This window comes from Callorhinus ursinus, unplaced genomic scaffold (assembly GCF_003265705.2).
Source record: "Callorhinus ursinus isolate GAN/ISIS: 27379988/994484 unplaced genomic scaffold, GSC_fseal_2.0 scaffold8, whole genome shotgun sequence".
NCBI lineage: Eukaryota > Metazoa > Chordata > Mammalia > Carnivora > Otariidae > Callorhinus > Callorhinus ursinus.
Genome location: NW_027397070.1, coordinates 359,419 through 376,066, shown reverse-complemented (window position 1 = coordinate 376,066; position 16,648 = coordinate 359,419). Strand labels below are relative to the sequence as shown.

Sequence of the window (16,648 nt, the reverse complement as noted above, 5' to 3'; positions counted from 1 at the left end):
CTGTGACATTTCCTGTTGTATGTGCAGGGTACTGACATAGCTGTGCTTCACATCTGAGTTCAGTAGTCTTCTTTTATTAGCAACCCCTGAATCTTTCTGTGGAACCATTCGAGTGTGTGCGGGGTTGGCCTAATGCCGTTGCTTGTGGACTAGACGTCAGTTGCCGCCTCGGCTGTGCAGTTACGGTGTAGTGGCCTCTAGGACAGTATCCGTGTTGGCATCGTGGGTATGAGAATTAAGGACTATAGAAGCACTTCGGACTTTTTGAAGGGATGTACTATTAACAAGTAAAGTGATGGCTATGGTTAATTAGTATTTTTTTTCTTCTGCAGATGGAACGAGAAATGAGGCACAAACTGAAAACAGCCTTTAAAAATTTCATTGAGAAAGTAGAGGCTCTAACAAAGGAGGAACTGGAATTTGAAGTGCCTTTTAGGGACTTGGGGTAACATATCTCCTCATCTTTTTGGCCTGAAGTCTGGTTGTCTAGCTATTAGAAAAATTAGTTATTCTTCCTTTATAATAACATAACAGATCATTCCCTTTTTCCTTTGATTGAAAACCTCTGAGACATCCATTCCTGCTTGAACATTTTTAGGGCTGGGGTGAGTGGCTCAGACTGAGAGGCTTCCCCTGTAAATGACTCTCCGGTATGCATGCTGGGGTGGGAAAAGGAAGAAGTGTTATTGCGGCAGCAAATTTCTCTTGCAATGGGCCCAATCTTACCTGAGTCTTTTTTCTTATTCTTTTTCAGATTTAATGGAGCTCCTTACAGGAGTACTTGCCTCCTTCAGCCCACTAGTAGTGCGCTGGTAAATGCTACAGAGTGGGTGAGTATTCCTTACCTCCTTTTAGTAAGAAAATTGTTAGAGAAAGGAAAGCGGAAGCATAGGTGTTTTGAAAACTAGGTCCTTATTATTTCTGATGATTTTCATTTTTGACAGTTACTTTATTTTCTTTTTTTTTAAAGTTTTCTTAAATTTTTTTCTCCTCGAGGAAAGATTTTGATCTTACAAATCCATTTACTGAGGCTTCTCAGCACGTTGTATTGCTTTTAGTCTTTCCCAAAAAAACAGGAGTGCTCATTCTCTCTCAAATAAATAAAATCTTAAAAAAAAAAAAAAAAGATTCTGACAGAATTTGAAGACTGGTGCCTTAGGGGATTTATGTGTTAGTGATCCAGTTTCTCCCTAACAGCCACCTTTTGTGGTGACCTTGGATGAAGTGGAGCTGATTCACTTTGAGCGGGTTCAGTTTCACCTGAAGAACTTTGATATGGTGATAGTGTACAAGGACTACAGCAAGAAAGTCACGATGATCAACGCCATCCCGGTAGCCTCCCTGGACCCCATCAAGGAGTGGTTGAAGTAAGTAAATTGGCCGCGGTCCCCCATTTACCCGGCGGGCCCTGGGTTACAGACTGGAGTGTGCTGTGTTGTATATAAAGTGTGCTGGTGTACTTACAGGGAAAACCGCCTTTGGGTTGAGTTATAGCCCAGGACTTAAAAATGTGTAATCTATTAAAGAGTTAATAACTTTTTCCTGAAATTCCAACAGTAGTTGATGAATACTTATACATACAGAAACGAAGTCCCAAGATTTTTTTTATTCTCCTTGATACGTATATAAAAAAACCTAAAGACATGTAATAATTTAATTATAAAAAGAGAGGCATATTTCTTTCTCTTGTTTTTATTAAAAGAGGAGATAGAAATTATTTTTATTTCAGCCTTTGACATCCATATTTACACACTTCAGCTAAAACAGTTTCTCAACTCCGTATCCAGGAGATGTTATTCCCTAGATGTGAAGGGTAAGGCCTGGGTAGCCATGAGTATAGTTCGCTCTGCCCTCCACCCTCAGCCCCCATTACCTGTGAAGGGGAAGTGCTATAAATATAAACCTCCTCTTAAGAAGTGGGTTGAGAGAATGTAGAAATAAGTTATGAAAACAATACAAATTTATGGTCTCCCTGAGCATTTTCCTAAGAAACATGCAGGTAGGTGGTGTGATGTCACAAATATTATGTGTAAATGTATATGACTTTTTAAAAACAAGTTTTATTGAGGGAAAACTTACATGTAATAAAATTCACCAATTTAAGTATGTGATTTGAGGAGTTGTAACAAATGTATACAGTTTCAAATCTATCATAATCAGGATATAGAATACTTCTTCACTCCTAAAAGTTCCTTTATGGTCATTCCCCTTCCCACAGTTGTATCCCTGGTTTATATCACTGTACAGTGATAGAATTGCTTCTTCTAGAATTTCACATAAATGGAAGCCTACAGTATGTAATCTTTTGTATCTTGCATCCTTCACTTAGCTCAGTGCTTTTGAAATTTTTAGTTGTTCGGTGCATCCTTTTTATTACTGAGGAGTATTCCATTGCATGGATATTCCATACTTCATTTACCACTTAGTAGACGTTTGAGTTGTTTCCATATGGGGGCTCTTACGAATAGCTGCTGTAAACATTACATACAGGTCTTTAAAGTGTAAACGCAGGTTTTCATTTCTTGGGTAGATGACCTAAACTATGGCACCTCTGGGTCTTATGGTTTGTGGTTAAGTCTGTGTTCAACTTTGTAAGAAACTATCAAATCACTTCCCAGAAAACCTGCAGTATTTGAGAATTGTTGCTGTGCATCCTAATCAACACTTGGTTTTGTCTATCTTTTTAATGTTAGCCATTTAATGTGCAGTGCTGTCTCAGTGTGATTTGTTTGCATTTCCATGATGACCCATGATGTTGAACATCTTTTCATATGCTTATGTGTCATTCTGTGTCTTGGAGGAAGTAACTTTGTATTTTTTGCCCATGTTAAAAAGGAGGTTGCTTTTCTGAGTTGTAAGAATTCTTTAGACTGGATAGGGACACCTCGGTGGCTCACTCAGTTCAGCATCTGACTCTTGATTTCTGCTCAGGGTTGTGAGATCGAGCCCCGAGTCAGGCTCTGCGGTCAGTGTGTAGTCTGCTTGAGATTCTCTCTCTCCGTGTGCCCCTCCCCCCATTCATGTGCGCGCGCGCGCTCTCTCTCTCTCTCTCTCAAATAAATCTTTAAAAAAATAATAAAAATAAAATTATTTAGACTGGCTATAAATCCTTAACCAAATACAGGTTTTGTATTTTTTTTTTTTTAAGATTTATTTATTTTAGAGAGAGAGTGAGCCCGGGGAGAGGGAGAGAGAGTCCTCAAGCAGACACCCTGTTGAGCGCAGAGCCCGACGCGGGGCTCAATCCCAGGACCCTGAGAACATGACTTGAGCTGAAATTAAGAGTCGGCCACTTAACCGACTGAGCCACCCAGGCTCCCCTTGTATATATTTTCTTTCAGTAGTTTCTATGCCTCTTCATTTTCCCAAGTGTCTTTTAAAGACTAGAAGTGTAAAATTCTCGTGAAATCTGTTAAATCTATTCTTTCTTTTGTAATTTGTGCTTTTAACATCTTATCTAATAAATGGACTAACCCAAAATCATAAACATTTTCTGTTTTCTCCTAGAGTTTTATAGGTTCAGGCTTGATATTTAGGTTTGTGATGCATTTGGAGCTAATTTTTTACTGTAGCGTAAGGGTCAAGGTTCATACTTATAGCCAATTATTCTAGTACCATTTGTGATGAGATTATCCCCTAGTTACTGAATTATCTTGGTATGTTTGTAAAAAGATCAACCGTGTAGGAGAGGGTCTATTTCCGGATGGTGTTCTGTTGCATTGGCATCTGTGTGTCCTTATACCGCTGTCATAAGTAGCTTTAGTAAGTCTTGAAATCAGGTAGTGTAAGTCTTCTAAATATGTTTCTTCTCAAAATTGGCTTAATATATTAGGGACGTCTGGGTGGCTCAGTTGGTTAAGCATCTGCCTTTTGCTTGGGTCATGATCTCAGGGTCCTGTTTGGAGTCCCGCATCAGGCTCCTTGGTCAGCGAGGAGCCTGCTTCTCCCTCTGCCTGCTGCTCTCCCCTTCTCATGTTGTCTCTGACAAATAAAATCTTTAAAAAAAAATTGGCTGTATTACATTGACTATTATATGTAAATTTTAGAATCCTCCTGTGTCTTTCAACAAACTGGTCTTCTTAATCTAAGTTATCAATTTTAGTATTTGTATAATTTATAATGGTGTTCCCTTTCATTCCTAATATTGATCATGTTTCCTCTTTTTGTCAATCTGCCTAGAGGTTTAATTTTATTTTTTTTTTTCATCATGATGAAATGTCCTTCCTTATTCCTGATAATAGTCCTTGTTTCAATATCTACTTGGTGTGTCACTACTATGGGCTTCTAGCTTTATTTTGGTTAGTGTTTGTATAACGTGTCTTTTTGCTGTCCTTTTACTTTTTAACTATATGTTTAAAGTGGCTTCCTTGGAGACAACCTATATTTGGGTCTCACTTGTTTTAATCTGTTCTTCTACTTTTAATTGGATTGGTGAAAACAGACCATTTACATTTATCATTGACAATATGGTTGGGTTTTAAGTCTGCCATCTTGCTCTTGGTTTTCTCCTCTGTTCTTTGTTGCTTTTCTCCTCTTTATATGCTGCCTATTGGATTAATTTTTATGATTGTATAATAAGGTCTTTTTGGGGTTTTTTGTTTTTGGTTTGGTTGGTTTTTTGGTTGTTGTTGTTTGTTTTTGTTTTTGTTAGTAATCTCTATACCCAACATGGGGCTCAAACGCATGACCCAAGATCAAGAGTTGCTTGCTCTCCTGACTGAGCCAGCCTCGTGCCCCCAGGCAGTTATCTCTTAATTAATAAAATGAGGGGGAAAAAAGTCTTGGATATTTACTTATGTATTTATCATTCCTAGTGCTCTTCACTCCATTGTGTGGTTCCAGCCTTCTGTCTGCTTTAATTTTCTTTGCCTCATAAACCTCCTTCTTTAGCATTTGAGCTGCAGGTTTTCTTTTTTCTTTTTTTTTTTTTTTAAGATTTTATTTATTTGCCAGAGAGAGAGTGACAGGCAGAGGGAGAAGCAGGCTCCCACTGAGCAGAGAGCCCGATGTGGGGCTCCATCCCAGGACCCTGGAATCATGACCTGAGCCAAAGGCAGACGCTTATCTGACTGAGCCACCCAGGCATCCTGAGTTGCAGGTTTTCTGGTGACAAATTCTCTCAGCTTTTTTCTTGAAAGTATTTATTTCCCTTTCATTTCAGAATGATGTTTTTTGCTGGATGTAGGATTTTGACAGTCTTTTTTAATATTTGTGAGATGTTGCTCCATTGTCTTCCAGCTCAGATATCTGCTGCGATGTCTGCTGTCACTGTTCATATTTCTGTACGGATTCCTCAGGATATTTTATTTTCTGTTTCTATCAGTGGTTTTTAATAGTTTATTAGGTGCTTTGCTGTGTTTTGTTTTGTTTTTAATGGTTATTCTGCTTAGTGTGCGTTGGGCTTCTCAGATCTGTGGGGTGTGTAGTTTTCATCATATTTAGAAATGTTTTGGCCATTTTTTTTTTTCTTTCTAGAGAGAGAGAGAGGACAAGCAGGGGGCCATTATTCTTCAAATATTTTTGCTCAGTCCCCCCCCTTTTTTTTTTCTGAGACACATATTTCTTCACTTCTCAGCATCTCCCAAGTTTCTCTCTTCATTTATAATAACTTTTTAAACATCATTATCTGATACTTTCATCCACCATCTTTGTATTTTCTGGGTCTGTTTCTATTGGTTGATTTTTCTTCTGCCTTTTTGCGTGTCTGGTAATTTGTGATCAGTTGCCAGTGTGACTACACATTTTTGTGTGCTAGGTTTTTAAAACTTTTTCTAGATTTCATTCGAGGTATAGTTGAGTGATTGGGATACCACTTGATCTTTCAGAACTTGTTCTCAGATGTCACTAGTGCTGGTTCAGAACAGCTTTTTGGTCTAGGACCAATTTACCCCATTGCTGAGGCAGTACTCTTTTGAGGGCTCAGATTCACTGTGTGTTATAAGGTTTTTCCCCTGAAGCTGGTACAGCAGGAACTATTTCCAGCTCAGTGTGAGATTTGGGAATTATCTGGCCTGCTGCTTTGCCCAGCTCTACTTAGCTTCCTCTCATGCATGTTGGAGATATGCTGTCAGCCAGAGATTGAAGGGGATCCCTCTGCACATTTCCAGAGCTTTTTCTGTCACTCTCTCCTCCAGTACTCTTGCCTCAAAATTCTAGCTGTCTCAGCCTCCACAAATCCTTCTCTCTCTCTCAGGTTCTGATTGGGTTCCACTTCCCTGCATAGCAGCCTGGGAACTGCCTCCAGGCAGAAAACTTGGGTAGTTCTGAAACAGAACCCTGTACGTTTCCTCCTTTAGGGGATTAGAGTCCTGTGCTGCTTTTTAGCTAGCGTTTGAAAGCTGTTTCATATCTCGTTTGGCTTTCTAGTTGTTTAAAAGTGAAAAGGTAAAAATCTAGCCCTTGTTACACCGCCGTGGCTAGAAGCGCAAGTTACGGTGTGTATGATGCAGTGCCGGTGACGGACTTACAGCAGCAGTTCCCAGATAGGTTTTGTGCCGGCGGTTTCTTGTTGTGATCCTCACTCTTGTCATTTCTTTCGTTTCCTTTTCTCTTCCTTCCCACCCACTTGAATTGATTGAGCTCTCCTCAACAGAAGTAAAGTCATTTGAACATCTTAATACAGGGTACTTTAGGTACTAAAGAAACAGAAAACTTATCCCTACCTTCAAATAGACCCTGCATCAAATAAGCAACACATAAGAAAGCAGTGGAAGATTGGGGAGGGGGAGCTAGGACCAGTTGCTGTTTCTGAACTGCAGTGGTGTGAATGATCATGGCTGAAAAGTGAGAATCCTAGGAATGGTTGTAAGTTGAAACTACTTGCAAATAAGAGTGAGTCAGGGAGGGGAAGGCATAGGTGAGGAAGAGAAAAGGCTCAAGGAGGAACAGGGAAGTCGGTGCTTACGAGAGAACATGAAAAACAAAAAGATGATGAGCTTTGTTCAAGAGACAGAGTTGCTTCATTTGGAATGCTGCGCTGTCGTGAGGGCTGGTGCCTAGAGACCAACTGTCAGCCATTTGGGTCTATTCTGGTGGCATAGTGCAAAGAATATCTGCTCCCCTATATTGAGGAAAAGGTTATCTACATTCAGAGATGCTTATGAGCAAGGATGACACAGTACGTTCTCAGAAAATACATAGAATTGATTTTGACTTCATAATGTCCTGTCTCTCAGTTCCTGTGACCTAAAGTACACAGAAGGAGTGCAGTCCCTCAACTGGACTAAAATCATGAAGACCATTGTCGACGACCCCGAGGGCTTCTTCGAACAAGGTGGCTGGTCTTTCCTAGAGCCTGAGGGTGAGGTGCGTGAGTGTGGGGTTTCTTTTCTGGTACATGGTGGTGCCCATTACCATTTGGGCGGCTAGGAAATGCCATGTAAGTAGCACAGAAGGGAGCAGACCGAGTGGGAGCTTGGTCTTAACTGTATTGTTTCTCCAGGTTAGTTTTACAGGTAGATGATAAATTGACTGGGGACTGGTAGCCACTCAGATTTCTTTGAAATTGCAAAATTGTTCTTAGTACTGGGAAAAAATTCTTCAGGGCATTTTTACTTCTTACTATTACTCCCTGAAGTATAATTAACATACAGCATAGTATCAGTTTCAGGTGTAACTGTAGGGCATTTTGCAAAAATTGTTATCTAAGAAGTGGTTGTTCCACCTCTGCATAATGCATTATTACCAAGAGTATTTCTGTGGTTAATTTTCCTGGGTAAGGAAGGGTGAAGTGAATCTTTAAGAAATACGAATTAGATATTTATCTAGTAATTGCACTTTCCTAGCAATTTCACATTAGCCCGTTTATCTCTTGGTCACTCGGGGGTTTTGGGTTTTGTTTCTTTCATGCAAAAAAGAAATAATGCTGGTGTGCTAAATGGGTTGAATTCATTCATTAATCAAGTGAATGTCAAAAAAAGGACCCAGGAAATAGTATTATGTTGTCTGACTCACCAGGGCAGTGATGCTGAGGAAGGGGATTCAGAATCTGAGATCGAAGATGAGACTTTTAATCCTTCAGAGGATGACTATGAAGAGGAGGAGGAGGATAGTGATGAAGACTATTCATCAGAAGCTGAAGAATCAGGTTAGTCTTTGTAGGGGAAATTTTTCATGGCTTTCTAATCTAATGTCATTTCTGGAAGCTCATAAAGGAGGGAAGAATTCCGCCATTGCATTCCTGTCTGAAGACTAATGCTTAATTTTATTTTAGACTATTCCAAGGAATCATTGGGCAGTGAAGAAGAGAGTGGAAAGGATTGGGATGAACTGGAGGAAGAAGCCCGGAAAGGTAAATTTTTTATTTTTTGTTTATTTTGGAGGCACAGATTTTAGTATTTTGAGCTGGTATTTGCCTAATACGAATAACAAAAGAACACTGTAAAACTCACGTGGAGTTACAGCTACAATTTCATCAGAGGAGCAGAGAAGCAGAGAAGCTCTAGAATGCGTCCACACTCTTCCAAGTGGCGTGACTCTGTCTACCTGATGCTTTCTTCCTGGGGTAGCCACATAGTCTTGGAAGGCTCCAGAATTAGGCCAGTTTCCAAATGTGTCCTGTAATAGTCTAATTTTCTGGACCTCTTCTGGGTTAGGATTGTTTTTATAAATACTAGTTTAATTACTCTGAAACCAGACGCCAGATACAAGTTAAAAGGTGAAAGGGAAATATTATCTACTGGGTCCCAAGCATTGGGATAGGCATCTTGCATAGATTACCTTATTTTTTTTTTTTTAAGATTTTATTTATTTATTTGAGAGAGAGAGAATGAGAGAGAGCGAGCACATGAGAGGGGGGAGGGTCAGAAGGAGAAGCAAACTCCCTGCCGAGCAGGGAGCCTGATAAGGGACTCGATCCAGGGACTCCAGGATCATGACCTGAGCCGAAGGCAGTCACCCAACCAACTGAGCCACCCAGGCGCCCTAGATTACCTTATTTAATCGTAAAACAATTTCCTGTCGTATGAATACGTAAACCAAGGCTCAGAAAGGTTAAGTACTTGCCCAAAATCACACAACCAAGAAGCGACGGAGATTAACAGGTTAAAACCTAAGTTTGACACCAGAGTACACACTCGAGTAGCGCGTGCTATCACGTACTCTGAGGTATCAAAGCGAACCTGTCGCTAACTAGTAGTGCGTCTTTCTCCTATTTAGCGGACCGTGAAAGTCGTTACGAGGAAGAAGAAGAACAGAGTCGAAGTATGAGCCGGAAGAGGAAGGCATCTGTGCACAGTTCAGGCCGTGGCTCTAACCGTGGTTCCAGACACAGCTCTGCACCCCCCAAGAAAAAGAGGAAGTAACTTCGGAACTTTGGTCCTCAGCTCTATTCTTTATCCAGCCAACCCCTACAAATTTTACATGACATAGAAACTGTATTTTTCCTTTTTTTTCTTTTTGAAGTTTTGCCATTTGTGTTTATGGGTTTAGGGGGCCATTTGTGTGGACCAATCTACTCGGGGAATTCCAGGCCCACCAGGACACGTGCCAGTGGCCCCATCCAGATGGCGAGGGAGGAGGTGTTCTTGAAGAAGGGCAGAGGCTTCCGCTGTTACTAAGTACCGTTTCATTCCTCTCTTCCCGCCACCTTCTGCCAGGACATCGATGGCTTCTGACATCTTATTCTTTGATGTCTCAAAGCTGTATTTCCAAGACATTGGTACGAGGTGACCCCTAACTACCTGTACCATGGTTCTTGACCAGCAGATCCAAGCCTCCATCCTGCCCTCCTGCCATGACCTTCCTCACATCTCTTTACATCCCATCTTTGCAGTACTCAAGAAAAGGTTCTTGGAATTTGCTAATAGTTGTGATAAACCACACAATCTGAGCTAGTGAGGCAGATCGGGCCGGTACCTCCGTCTGAGTTTTCCTGCTTTTTTGCCTCACGCAGGTAGAGGTATCTCTGTTGCCTTGGACGACCTAAGAAGCAGTGGCACTCCCTGGCTCGGTTTCATCCTCCTCACAAATTCACACATGGTACCATGGTAGAAGCAAAATTACCACTGTTTCTTTTCTGATGTATCTGAGGAAGAATGGTTGTGCCTCACGCACTGCTTCTAGCGAAACCTAGAAGGAGGCTCAGAGGAATCAACATTTAGATCTGGAAGGGGCAGGTCATGCCTGGGGCCTAGAATACCCTGATGAGAAAAGAGAAGAGGAAGGGAGGCCACGTCTACAACACAGCCTCTCATCACTGCTGCTCCTTATTTTTACTTGTCTTGCATTGTCCTGTATTTATCACAGTTTCTGTTGAACAGCTTTTTAAGTATTTGGGGAGTTAATCTCGCCATCCTCCCCCTCCCGGTTCTCTGCACCCACCTGTCCCACTGCAGTTCCTTCTGTGTTCTGTGACTTTAAGAGAAGAGGGGGGGAGGGGTCTCGGATTTTGTTTGTTTGTTTGTTTTTTTCTCCTTAGCAGTAGGACTTGATATTTTCAATTTTGGAAGAACTAAAAGATAAATAAACTGTGGTTTTTTTTGTTGTTGTTTTGTTTTTGTAAATTCACCTTTTGTGACCATTCTTTTGCAGTTCCCGAAAGCAGGCCTGCCTCTCACCTGGAAGAGTGCTGAGATGTTAGAGAATAATGCCTTTGTCCAGGGAGAATCACAGAAATTCACCTTCGTCCTTCTAAGCTTTTGTCATTAGGTTGAGAGATACCAGACATCACAGTAAACCAAATTCATGGCACAGCAAGTTACTTTATAAGAGACTTTTTTACTGTGGTTCCCTCCAAGAGTTTAGAATGGAATAGTACTTGCTCCATCACGAAAACGTATCTTCTGTCATCTCCTTGTAAACAGCATGGAGGGCGGCAGCAGCTTGAAGGGACACCTTCAGCCTTCCTATTTGGGTGGCCTGATCTTCAGGGCTGACAACTGTTGGGAGAGGAAAGGCAAACAGGTCAGGCGGCAGCACTGTTCAATTAGGAAACACTTAACTGCCAAGTGCCGTGTGAGGGGATGGGGACACTACAGGTCACTGCCTCGTTTCTCCGGGGGCTCAGTCTAGCGGAAAAGAAGGGAGAGCAAAGAACAGTATGCGAGGTGCTCTGATGAAAACTCCGGGTGCTTTAGGAACACATAGAAGTGGCACCTAAGCCAAGCTGGGGGATTTGGAAAAGGCTTTCCGGAGACAATCCCTGAGCTAAGTTTTTAAGATATTCTAAATAAATCTTTAAAAAAAAAAAAAAAATGAATCTGTATCGATAAGCCAGGGGCAGATCATAAAGGGCCTTGTTTGTCTTCTAAGGGATCTGGTTTTAACCAAAGTATAGAAGTGGTGATTTTTATTTGGGGTCAAAAAAATGGCTATTATTTGGAGAATATAATTGGGGGCATGAGCAGATCAGGGAGGGTAGTTATGAGGCTGTTGGCAGTGATTCAGGAGAGAAAGGAGTCAAATATAATAGGATGGAGAGATAAGGACAGATTCAGAACATCTGAGAGCTAAAAATGTGATTAAATGTTGGGAGTGAGGAGTAGGCTGAAAACAAGGATGACCATTGTAATTTGGATAACTGGATGGTGGCTAGTCAAGTTTTAGGTACTAAGGGAACACAGAAGTAGTGATTGTTGGTCTACTGTAAGTCTAGATTTTATTAAAAATCTGGACTGGAAACCTAGATTTGAGATAATTTTTAGATTATAATTAAAATCCTGGGAGTGAATGCAAACACCTAGGAAGAGGGTAGATGGAGAGAAGAAAAAAAAGGCCAAGAACTGAACCAGGAGAACCCCAACGTTCAAATCGGGGGAGAAGACCCTGTAAAGAAACAGAAGGATCCCCCACAGAGTGATCTGGAAAGTCAAATGGTGTAAGAAAGGGAGAACGGAGTTCAAAAAGAAGAATGAGCAATAATATTAGAGGTTTAGAAAGGTCAAGTAGGATGAATAAGGAAACCAATTGGATTGGACAATTAGGAAAACCGGTAAGAACAGAGTCAGTAAAGTGTTTGGATGAAAACATGATCTTAACCAGTGTAGGCGGTGCCAGAACAGTACTTACTGCACTGACTGACCATTCAGCAAATACTTCAAGGAGCCCGAGTTTGAAAGTGCTGTAGGAGAGAAGGGCTAGAAAGCAGTGTTTTGTTTTTCAAATCAGACCAATATGATTAAAGTCTTGAGTGGAAGGAAGAGCAGCCATAATAAAGAACTTACTATAAATTTTTCTTTTGATGATTAAAAAAAATCAAAATAATTGAGACGTATTCATTGGCTTTAGAAATGTTAAGGTCACGACTAGAAAAGGCTTCAGGGGATGTTACTTCTGTATAAAGGCCCAGAAGCCAGGAAGAGTACAGCATGTCTAGGGAATGGGGACGACAGGAATTGCACTTGGGAGTGCGAGTTGGAAAACAGATGACAGGGCGCCTGGGTGGCTCAGTCGGTTAAGCGACTGCCTTCGGCTCAGGTCATGATCCTGGAGTCCCGGGATCGAGTCCCGTATCGGGATCCCTGCTCGGCAGGGACTCTGCTTCTCCCTCTGACCCTCTTCCCTCTCGTGCTCTCTATCTCTCATTCTCTCTCTCTCAAATAAATAAATAAAATCTTTAAAAAAAAAAAAAAAAAACAGATGACAGAAACCCCACCTGCCCTGTGCAGCCAGCCAGCGAGCCAGCCAGCGAGGTCCTCAACACTGCTCTCCCTCCGCAAGCCTCCTCTTAAGCATTCCCTCAGTCCTCGGGACATGCCTACGGAGCAACTGCTATTCTCACCTTGCAGTTGAGAAAACGGGCACGGAGAGGTTATACAACTTGCCCAGCACCTCAGCTGGAAAGGTACTAGAGGAATAAAATGAAGACTTGTCTACCAGCTAGTTTGAACTCTAGCCCCCAGTCTGAAGAGTATTCCTCAAGTCTTACTGTAATTTTATATCATGTCTCAGTACACACGTACATAAGAAAGTGTCACAAAATTAGGTGCAGAGCACTCTGATATTTTCTACAGTTCCCCCTCCCCCCCCCCCCGTTCTGGTCATGACTTACTAATTTTATTTTACCACCCATTGGTTGGTTGGTTAGGACTGGCAGTTTGAAAACCATTGGTGGGGCGCCTGGGTGGCTCAGTCGTTAAGCGTCTGCCTTCGGCTCAGGTCATGGTCCCAGGGTCCTGGGATCAAGCCCCACATCGGGCTTCCTGCTCCATAGGAGGCCTGCTTCTCCCTCTCCCACTCCCCCTGCTTGTGTTCCCTCTCTCGCTGTGTCTCTGTCAAATAAAATCTTTAAAAAAAAAAAAACAAAAACCATTGGTCTAGCAGGTAATCTTCGGGGCCTACTACAGCCTCGCAGATAAGGTCAATGTGAAATCCCAGGCATGCAGGGTAAGAGCAGTGCGGACTGGACAGGACAGGCCCATTCAGAGGCAGATCTTTTTGAAGCATGCCAGTCTTGCAGCAAACAATGTTAAAAATGGATTTAAGAAGAATGGTGATCAAATTTTTTGTAAAGAAACACTGTAGCAGATGGGAATGGGGTGGAAGTGGGGATACAGTCCAGACACTTCTGAAGCAGGATGGTTAAGGTTTGGTAACCAAAAAAAAACCCACCCCAAAAACCTCGGTAACAAATACCATGAGGTGTGAGGGAGCAGGTGAGTGGGTGTCTATGGAAGAGACATTACAAGAGGAGGGTGTGGGCTGCCTTTACAAACCTTATATGCTTAAGAGAAATCAGGAATTCTGATCTTTAAATCTGACTGAAATCAAAAGAATTGGTCTTTTCAAAGTTCCCTGATTTCAAACCCTGGAGATTCATAAAAGATTGTATTCCAGTTGTCATGAGGTACATGGGCTAAAATATGCAACTGACTACTCTCATGCTCAATCTAGAAATAAATACAGCTGTAGGGATTTCGATCCAATTTACATCATCATCAACTTCATAGTGGTAATTATATACTGAAGGTAAAACAGGAGTATTCGTGATTAGGCTGATTTCCTTAGAAATAAGTGAAACTGAGAAGCATGAAAATGTATTACTCACTGTCTAGCTCTTGCTCTACACCATCTCTTCCTGATTCCATGATCTGCCACAGTTCCAGAAACGCGTAACCTACTTCTTGACATTCTTTATTTTCGTCGTCCATGGGATCACTTACCACTGTAAACTTTAAACTAAAGGGAAAATTCCATTTAACTCAGTACTGCTGATACTGTAAGGCTTAAAATACATATATAAGGATAGAAGTAATCATACACAACACAGTGTTCTCCCTGAATCACTTTTCCCTTGCCTCCACTTTACACAACTATAGTGGCGAAAGAGTAAGAAATTGGTGTATTTTAAAGTAATGACAGGCCTGGAGAAGAGGGAACTAAGACTCAAGATGATGTAGTTGATGAACTTGTCTCAGAACTGTTCACACAGGGGCGCCTGGGTGGCTCAGTCAGTTAAGCGTCTGCCTTCGGCTCAGGTCGTGGTCCCAGGGTCCTGGGATCGAGCCCTGCATCGGGCTCCCTGCTCCGCGGGAGGCCTGCTTCTCCCTCTCCCACTCCCCCTGCTTGTGTTCCCTTTCTCGCTGTGTCTCTCTCTGTCAAATAAATAAATAAAATCTTAAAAAAAAAAACCCCACAAGTTTACTGTAAATAAGACTACAACATGATATGGGGCACCTGAGTGGCTCAGTCGGTTAAGCGTCTACCTTCGGCTCAGGTCATGATCCCAGGGTCCTGGGATCGAGTCCCGCATTGGGCTCCCTGCTCAGCAGGGAGGCTACTTCTCTCTCTGCCTGCAGCTCCCCCTGCTTGTGCTCTCTCTGTGTCAAATAAATAAAATCTTTAAAACAAAACAAAACAAAAACCCCACAAAAGACTGTTCAGATAGGTTGCCTTGTAAGAGTGCTTACAACTCTGATGAAAGATTTGTCATGGACAGTGAAGGTGTTTGCACAAAAACCAAGATTAAAGGAGAATTAGAAGAGTTCTTAGATTTCTAAATAAAAGTTGGGTATCGAGCTGGAGCAAAGGAAAACAGAAGCAACACAATTGTAAAATGTATAAGAAGTGTATCCCTTTGAGTTGTAAGTCTGGAGACAGGGCGCCAGAGTGCAAGCGGCTAGTAGTCAACGGCACTCATTCTCCTGACTCGGCCCCGCAAAGAAGGAATTTTAGAAACTAGTACCTACTTGATTTTTGGAGATAAAATTCACACATAAATTCATTATCTTAACCATTTTAAAGTGTACCATTCAGTGTGTTTTAGTAAAATGACAGTGTTGCCCAACCATCACCAGTAATTCCAGGCCATGCTCATCGCCCCAAGAAGAAATCCTACAGCCATCACGCAGCCACTTCCCGCTCTCCTTCCCTCAGCTCCGGGAGACCACCAATCGACTGTCTCTCTGGGTTTGCCTATTCTGGACATTCTGTATCCCTATTAATTTTTTAAAAGCAAATACTAGTGGCAAATAGTGGTAAGGGAGCAAGAATAGGACTAAAAATTCAAGCTTTTAAAATCACAGCTAAGCAAGACTAAGCTGAAAAGAAATTCTGAAAGTGATACATTGTTAGCTCATGAGGCAATATTCATTTGTGATGATGCTTCTGTATCCTTACTGAGAACTTCAACAATTCAAAGGGATAATGCTGACTCCCTGACCCCAAGTCCCCCCTTTCTAGGTACAGGGCATTCATTCATCCATTCATTCATCCATCCATCCATTCATTCATTCATTCATTCACGACCCTGAGATCAAGACCTGAGTTGAGACCAAGTCTCAGACGCCTGACTGAGCCACCCAGGCGCCTCCCAGATGCTTTATATAAACTACATTATTTCAGTTATATCCTCACACAAGGCTTCAAGTTAAGTAATATTCAAAGATCACAGAGCTAGTAAGTGGAAGAGTCAGGATTCAAAACCAGGCCTCTCTAAAAAACAGAACAAAACAAAACAAAACAAAAAAAACAAAACCAGGTCTCTGATTACAAAGCCAATGTTCTGTCCACTGTACGACGCCGGCAAACAGAAAGGTAAAATTAATCGAAATCTAAAATTGAATAGGAGGTTACAAAAAGAAAAGAAAAGCTACCACTGTAAGGGAATCAAGGAAGAGCGTATTCTAGGAATGCTGCGAGAAGAAAAGAAAATAACTAAATTTAACATTGATGCAGAAGGGAAACAACCAAACGCTTTCCATTCCAAAAAGTTAGCAGTCAACTTCTCTCTGTTTAAGTGCACAGTGATACCGGAGTCAGATTCACTGTTTATTTCAGTGGCTCCTTTTTCAGTCCTTTCTATGACTGACTGGAGACAAAGTAAATGCAAATTAAACCCCAGCCCTGTATTATTTCCTACCCACACACTTGAAAAGGAGGCAACATTGCTAGATCTTGCCAAAAACAAAAAAACCCCAAACAGATGCCCACTTAAATTTGAATTTCAAATTTCAGCTAAACAACGAATAATTTTCTTAGTATAACTATGTCCTGTGCATTTCATCGGGAGCTTCTAAATGGAGGCCTCTGCAGATCAGAGGAATAACAAGGGCACTTTCCTACAATTGATAGTACACCTAGAACTTATTTCAGTTACATCAAACTCAAAGTAATCCTGTGGAGAAATAATTTTAAAAATCTAAATATGGGGGGTGTCTGGGTGGCTCGGTCAATGAAGCGTCCAACACTTGATCTCAGCTCAGGGCTTGAT

General features: G+C 41.6%; 2 protein-coding genes across 4 annotated transcripts in view; one reads left to right on the top strand and one right to left on the bottom strand.

Moving 5' to 3' along the window:
* SUPT16H (SPT16 homolog, facilitates chromatin remodeling subunit) overlaps positions 1-10,483 on the top strand; it is a 38,443-nt gene extending 27,960 nt beyond the window's left edge. Inside the window, exons 20-26 of the mRNA XM_025870381.2 lie at positions 333-445; positions 755-830; positions 1,198-1,367; positions 7,176-7,305; positions 7,957-8,086; positions 8,213-8,290; positions 9,157-10,483. Of these exons, the coding sequence (XP_025726166.1) occupies positions 333-445; positions 755-830; positions 1,198-1,367; positions 7,176-7,305; positions 7,957-8,086; positions 8,213-8,290; positions 9,157-9,302 (843 nt within the window). The 3' untranslated portion in view covers positions 9,303-10,483. The remainder of the gene's footprint in view (positions 1-332; positions 446-754; positions 831-1,197; positions 1,368-7,175; positions 7,306-7,956; positions 8,087-8,212; positions 8,291-9,156) is intronic.
* Positions 10,484-10,680: 197 nt separating this feature from the next.
* RPGRIP1 (RPGR interacting protein 1) overlaps positions 10,681-16,648 on the bottom strand; it is a 72,808-nt gene continuing 66,840 nt past the window's right edge. For all 3 annotated transcript variants that reach the window (XM_073894933.1, XM_025870382.2, XM_073894934.1), the window contains 2 exons: positions 13,985-14,115; positions 10,681-10,877 (listed from right to left, as the gene is read on the bottom strand). In XM_073894933.1, coding sequence (XP_073751034.1) covers positions 10,765-10,877; positions 13,985-14,115 — 244 coding nt within the window. In that variant the 3' untranslated portion in view covers positions 10,681-10,764. The remainder of the gene's footprint in view (positions 10,878-13,984; positions 14,116-16,648) is intronic.